The sequence below is a fragment of the Alosa alosa genome, chromosome 23 (genome assembly GCF_017589495.1).
Source record: "Alosa alosa isolate M-15738 ecotype Scorff River chromosome 23, AALO_Geno_1.1, whole genome shotgun sequence".
Lineage (NCBI taxonomy): Eukaryota > Metazoa > Chordata > Actinopteri > Clupeiformes > Clupeidae > Alosa > Alosa alosa.
The window spans coordinates 2,258,021-2,264,663 of record NC_063211.1 but is presented as its reverse complement, the minus strand read 5'-3'; the positions used below and the strand labels follow the sequence as shown (position 1 = coordinate 2,264,663).

The 6,643-nt window shown below is 45.0% G+C and overlaps 1 protein-coding gene across 2 annotated transcripts in view; it reads left to right on the top strand.

Annotated features, from left to right (window-relative positions):
• Window positions 1-4,701: 4,701 nt before the first annotated feature.
• Window positions 4,702-6,643, top strand: part of nhej1 (nonhomologous end-joining factor 1) — a 23,965-nt gene continuing 22,023 nt past the window's right edge. The window contains exons 1-3 of one of the 2 annotated variants that reach the window (XM_048234245.1): window positions 4,702-4,846; window positions 5,304-5,525; window positions 6,200-6,421. In XM_048234245.1, the coding sequence (XP_048090202.1) occupies window positions 5,340-5,525; window positions 6,200-6,421 (408 nt within the window). In that variant the 5' untranslated portion in view covers window positions 4,702-4,846; window positions 5,304-5,339. Of the gene's footprint in view, window positions 4,847-4,912; window positions 5,198-5,303; window positions 5,526-6,199; window positions 6,422-6,643 lie in introns of those variants that run through there. The other variant, XM_048234246.1, reaches the window with a different exon arrangement.

The following is a 6,643-nucleotide window of genomic DNA, read 5'->3' as shown; positions in this document are numbered from 1 at the left end:
GTGAGATTTGGTTTCTATTTATTGACTTTTTCCTTCATTTTATCCATTTTATTAGTGTGCATATGCATCTCAGTTTCACCAGAGTAAACAACTATTTAAAAAAAACAATAAACAATAAAAGGGGCTGTAATTAACCTTTTTGAACAATAGGTGGCAGCATTGTTCCTCCAACTTTCACTGAAGAGGTCAAGGTTGTGTATGTAAACAGAAAAGGCCTACAGTCTTTAAAAAAACTTTTTAAGAGAGCTTTTTGTTAATTTGTTATATTTTCTATATTCTATAGTCATATACAAGACATATGACCTCAAACAAACACACACACATGGGGGGCCTAGTCTAGCCTGGTAGACAAAACATCATTCACGAAGTGAAACAAGTCTGGTCACTCACGATTGGGATTCCCTTCCAACATTTGTATCACCACCACAGGCGCTAACTTTGAAATCATTGGTCCAGCCTAACCAATCACATTATTCAGGGATTCCTAAAGTTACTTCCTATACTTCACAAACTGACACTAAACCGCATTGCCTGTCAGGGAACCATGTATGTGGGCCTGCCTTTACTGAAAATAAACGGCAATTTTTTATGTTTGCAGGCGTTGTTACTACGAAGCCACTTTTGATTTCGAAACAATAGGCATCCCCTATCGCCACTAATTGGGCAGGTAGCCTAATCTGCCAACCGATCAAAACGTTAGTGAACGATGGTATTCCAGACTAGTATCAGAGACGGTTAACCGATAGGGCCTGAATCATTAGCGTCAAAGCGTTATCAACCCTATCTCCCTGATAGGAGATTTAGGTGGAGGCAATCATAAAAGTGGGGGGTCCCTGCAATTAAAGGCAAACTATGCAGGTTTGTTAGCTCAATATGCAGGTTTTTACACTCCCGGGAAGCTTAGCCCGCTTTGGCCCCTGCCTAGTGCCGGTGCTCTTTCACTTATTCTTATTTCTCTTTTTTATGCAGCCCTTGCTACTTAATCTACTAAACCCCTCTTCTACTGCACTTTTTACCCCCATTAATGCACAAATAGGCTGACACCAGACATAATTTCACTGCATTTCTTACTTCCAGTAACTATATGCATGTGACAATAAACTTCCTTGTATCCTTGTATCTTATTCTCCCTAATACCCCCCACCACACACACACACCTTATTATTTCACTCCCCTCTCTCCCTTATTCTCTCTCTCTCTTCTCTCCCTAATTCTCTCTTATGCTCCCTAACATCACTTCAATATCTGACAAAAGGTCCCTGAACAAACTGATCAACATCTTGGACAATGAGTATCACCCACCCTTGCAGAGACACTTGACTTAAGTCACGTGACGGCTCCATGCTGGACGGCAAAAAGATGGGAGACGGACGGCAAATTACATTATGTCATAAAGATTATGATGAACTGAACACCATTACTATAACATCTTTGTAGTTCAATGTATTGCTTTTTGGGGTCTGATAGTCAAAGAAGATGCCAGTGGTGTTGTTAGATGAAATGGGTCATGATCGCAAATGTAAAGTTATTAAAACTGGTGGTAACAGCAAGGGGAGATAACGTTACGTTAGGCTACTGTAATTAACATTATGGTAAATGAACACCCATAAGTATTTCTGGACTAAAATATTGCAAAGCGATTTGGTTACTTTATTTGTCTTGCTTTTATCAGTTGTAACATAGTCAAAACGTTAAGAATGTCATATCAGAACATGAAATAATAACTAGCTGCCACACTTAGAAGCTAGCTATTCTAGCTAATGTTTATCGTAGCTCATAGTGCTAGGGCTAATGTAACTCGTCAGTTTGTACGTTGCCCAGCGAATAAACGTACTTCTTACATGTCTTAAGTTAAAGAATTGAAAGAAATAGGAAATTAAAAAAAAACTTGAACGGTATTATCTGTTTACATTCAGATCTTGCCAAAGACTTTGCCTAAGTGCTATCTGCCGTCCTGTTCAGAGTCTATGGTTGCTATAGCAACCGCTGCTGTGCTTCATACACTGAGGGAGATAAGCATACAATTGTGGTTGAAATACTCCCGAAACACAAAGAAAACAAACCAAAATATATCTATGCAAGAACATGGGATGTTGTTGTATTCCAAACAATAAGCCAACAGTCGTGGAAGGGCATTACTACGGTTACATCTCACTATAATCTCCTAGCTGTGCGATATGTCCCATTACAACCCATTGATTTGATTCGTGTTCTTGCCGTCCACTAGGCTATTTTGCTGTGGCGCGAACAAAACATGACGTCACTTGCAAGGGGTGAATACAGTCTAGCTTAATCCAATATCATTCTGCTTTAATCGCCCCTATCTTCAGTTAAAATGTTCAGAACTGCACCAAATGTTATGTGTATGATTAACCTGGCATTCTCTGGGGGTATGCCAAGTTTCGTAGATTTCATCCATGGGGGGTTCTAAGAAAATGTATGTGTACATTTAGGACACAGGCTGGTAAGGAAAGCTGACTCTGTAGTGGGAGCTGAACTGGAGAGCATCACTTCACTATCTGACAAAAGGACCCTGAACAAACTGATCAACATCTTGGACAATGAGTGTCACCCACTCCACAGCACTATTGTTAAGCAGAAGAGCCTGATCAGCTGGAGACTTCGCGCACTGCCTTGCACAACCGACAGACTGAGGAAGTCATTTGTCCCCTGGGCCATTGAACTGTTCAATGCTTCACTTAAGGGAAGAGGAGAAATAGACTTCTCCGCATAGTCTGTCTGCCTCTTCACCACCTCCATGTCTTAAATTGCCCACCTCCTGTCCACTAGCCACTTTTTACCACTGTCTTTCTGCCTCACTGTTTGCGTGCTATATTAGCACATATGCATAACTCCTCCCTCCATGCCACAGTCGAACTGTGGCCACACGTATACCTTTTCTTAATATAGTTATATATAATATATATATATATATATATATATATATATATATATATATATATATATATATATATATATAGACTTTATTCTTGCACTGTTGCACTGTTGGACTTACTCATTTGCACCATCACCATGACACTCACTCTCACAGAGCACCTTACCTTACTATGCACAGAGAATCACAGGCTCAGTCCCTGCCTCAGTCATTGCAAGCGCCTCTTGATTAATCACCCACTCTATGTGGATACTGTTTTTAGAATTGATTTAGATTAAGTGTTATTTAGAATAATTTGTATTTTAGTATATTTAGTATATTCTTTATCTTCTACTGCCCTTATTGTTTAGTTGTGTTTTTATATTATATACTTTAAATTCCTTTTTTCTGCTGTTAGTGAATGTGTGTGTGTTGTCTGTATGCTACTGAGACCTTGAATTTCCCCTGGGGATCAATAAAGTATCTATCTATCTATCTATCTAACACACACCTCTCTCTCCTCTCTCTTCCTACTCTCCATCTCTCTCCTCTTCATCTCTCTCCTCCTCTTCATCGATCCTCTCTCTCTCATCGATCCTCTCTCAGTAACGTGTTGACCCAACTGACGTGTGTATAAGTATATATACTTTTTTGCTGAATGCTGAATGTTCTGTTGACGTGATGGGTGCTGAATGTTCTGTTGACCTGATGGATGCTGAATGTTCTGTTGATGTGATGGACGCTGAATGTTCTGTTGACGTGATGGACGCTGAATGTTCTGTTGACGTGGTGGACGCTGAATGTTCTGTTGACGTGGTGGAGGTGTTCCCCCTTCCTCGTGCCGGTCACCGCTCCGCCAATCGTATGAAGGCCGCTATTGAAGAGACGGAGGAACCCCAGCCTGACCCACCCACCCCTCTCCTCCCAGCCCCAGGGTCATGTTTGGGCAGGAGCAGGAGGGGTATGCCGCGCCCCACACCCCCTCCTCCGGCCAGGAGAGTCTCTGTTCCCTGCGGACGAGGTCCCAACGCCGAGGAGGAGTGCGGAGAGGGAGAGGGAGAGGGAGAGGGCGGAGGAGGAGGAGGCGGTGGTGAGCGGCATGAACTCCCTGCTGTCTCTGAGCCCTGAGAAGCCCCGCTCCGCTCCGCTCCTCTCGGCCTGCAGGAGCGCAAAAACTCCCCACCACCTCCAGCGGCAGGGGCACTTCGCCCTACACTAGCCCAGGACAGGCAGGCCTCTCTGGGCCAGCCACTTCTGCTCCTTCTGGGGCAAACTTAAGGGGACAGGGGGTACTACAGAGCCAGCGGAGGATGTTTCCCCTGGCACATCTGCCCCGGGGCGACAGAATCTGCCCTGGTCCCCCCCAGATAACACACAACGCAATACCATACAGGACAAGATGAGACTACTTTTTTATCTACTGTTATGTTCTTTATCAGTCTGTCTTCTCGTTTCCACCCATTAAAATTAAATAAATGAATGTTCTGAGCATAATTGTTGTGTCTGAGCCATTTTTATCTATTCAGTATAATTTTCTATAATAAGTCATGCTTTTGGACTTGATAGCGTTTTGTGTGTGTGTGTGTGTGTGTGTGTGTGTGTGTGAGAGAGAGAGAAGTTTTTGTGTCTAATACTATTTTTACAGCGTATTTCGCCATGACTGGCTGGACGCAGGGATCAGCGGCAGGTCTCTAGGGTCCGTTTGCAGACAGTAATTCAGATCTTTGCGGGATCCTTACAGCCCTCTCGGGGCCCTAAAAAGCCGCAAATCTTTACCCATTCTTGTAGTCTCGTCTCGGGTTGTAACAAAAAGTATTATGATGGAAAATATCTGATGTTGGGACGCGCATTTTTATGGTCATTGTCAGCTCAGCCGCTGCCTGCCAGAAGCAGTTTGGTGAAGCGGAACGATTTCTGTGGTTCCTGTTTGGACGGCGGACATGTACGAGAGTCGGAACGGTCCCCTGATCGGTGAGTGTTCTTGTTCTTATCATTTTCAGACTTTAGTTAAATGAGACCCAAACCACTGATATTCGGCGCTCTCTATTTTTCAAAGTCATAATGTTTTAGTTGGTCTACCCAGAATTCTTTAAACCCCCTCTCACCGTGGGACCAGTCCCCAAACAGCCCATAGTCTGACTAAAGACGGTCATTACGCGGTGCGAAAGAGTCAAAACACAATTTTACAGATCCTTGTGGCTTCTGAATGCATTCCTTCAAGATGAGTTTTCTGAATTGCCGAAATAACTTGGTTGAACTTGAACGACCTGCCACCACTAAATAGTGTAGTAGGCGGTAGCTACTCTGAATGTCAGCAACACGGTACAAGCATTGCTAGCGCGCTGGAATGGTGTTAAAGTGTACACATGTCTAATCGGTAATTGTCCAATTCCACGGCAGAGTTTTTTAACGTGTGCGCATTCTCCAGGATCAGGTCTACTGTGACTCACTCCTCCCCGCTGATATGGAGGACGCTGGCTTTGGCGAGGCGGCTGTATCAGAGCAGTCTTGGGTGCCCGTACAGGTGGAGGACAGCGAGTTCCTTGCCAAAGCTTGGTTTGGGAACACACAGTACCGGGTCCTGCTGAGCGACCTGAACTGTGTATGGGAGGAGGAGATGCAGGCAGACGCCATCGGAGACAGAGCCCAGGTGTGTGACACACACACACACCCACCAAATTCCCTAATAACGTCTTTCAAGAGCGTTCAGTTCACACAGAGAAGCTCTTTTACCCAGATTCTTCCTCCAACTCCACTCCTCTTCCTCATCTCCAACTGTTCTGTGTCCCCCTCTTCCTATCCTGCAGTTTTGCAATCTTTGTTTGTCTCACATCATGTCTGGCATTTAAAAGTGTAACTAATCCCTGTTTTTAAGGAGAACTGCTTGTGTCCCTGTCGTGTTGTGGTGTGATAAAGGATAATTTGATCTCATCTCAAGGATCTGTGGTCACTGACCACATAGCTGACATCATAATCCTGACAATCATCATGGAGGCCAATAGCTAAATATTACAGATGGAAACATGCTTAAAGGATTGGAAATAATTTACTTTCTCTCTCTCTCTCTCTCTCTCTCTCTCTCTCTTTCTCTCTTTCTCTCTCAATTCAATTCAATGAGCTTTATTGGCATGACTGTAAAGTTACAACTTTGTCAAAGTAATATGATGTGTATATGACATAACAAAATAACAACAAAATAAAATGTGTGTATTCACCTCTCCCCCCCTCTCTCCCTCCCCTCTCTTCCTCCCTCTTTCTCCCTCTCCCTCTTCTTCAATCTTTCTTCCTCTCTCTCCCTCTTTCCTCCCTCCCTCGCTCTCCCAGGAGCTGAATAAGCGTCTACGAGCGTCCGTCCAGGCCTTCTTCTCCCACCTGCGGCGCGTGGCGCAGCCTCGTCTCTCCGGTCAGCCTGGACACCAGGACGGCGTGGAGGCGCATCTCTCGCTCCTGCGCCATGACGACCGCCTCACGGTCCGGCTCAAGAGCGAGCTGGCGGGGGTGCCGTTCCACTGGGAGTTCCGACTCAGACCTGCCCCTATTAATGTGGTACGGTCCAAACAGCCTCCACAGCTGTCTCCCGTCACACCACAGCTGTCTCCCGTCACACCACAGCTGTCTCCCGTCACACTGCAGCTGTCTCCCTGCAGCTGTCTCCCGTCACACTACAGCTGTCTCCCGTCACACTGCAGCTGTCTCCCTGCAGCTGTCTCCCGTCACACCACAGCTGTCTCCCGTCACACCACAGCTGTCTCCCGTCACACTACAGCT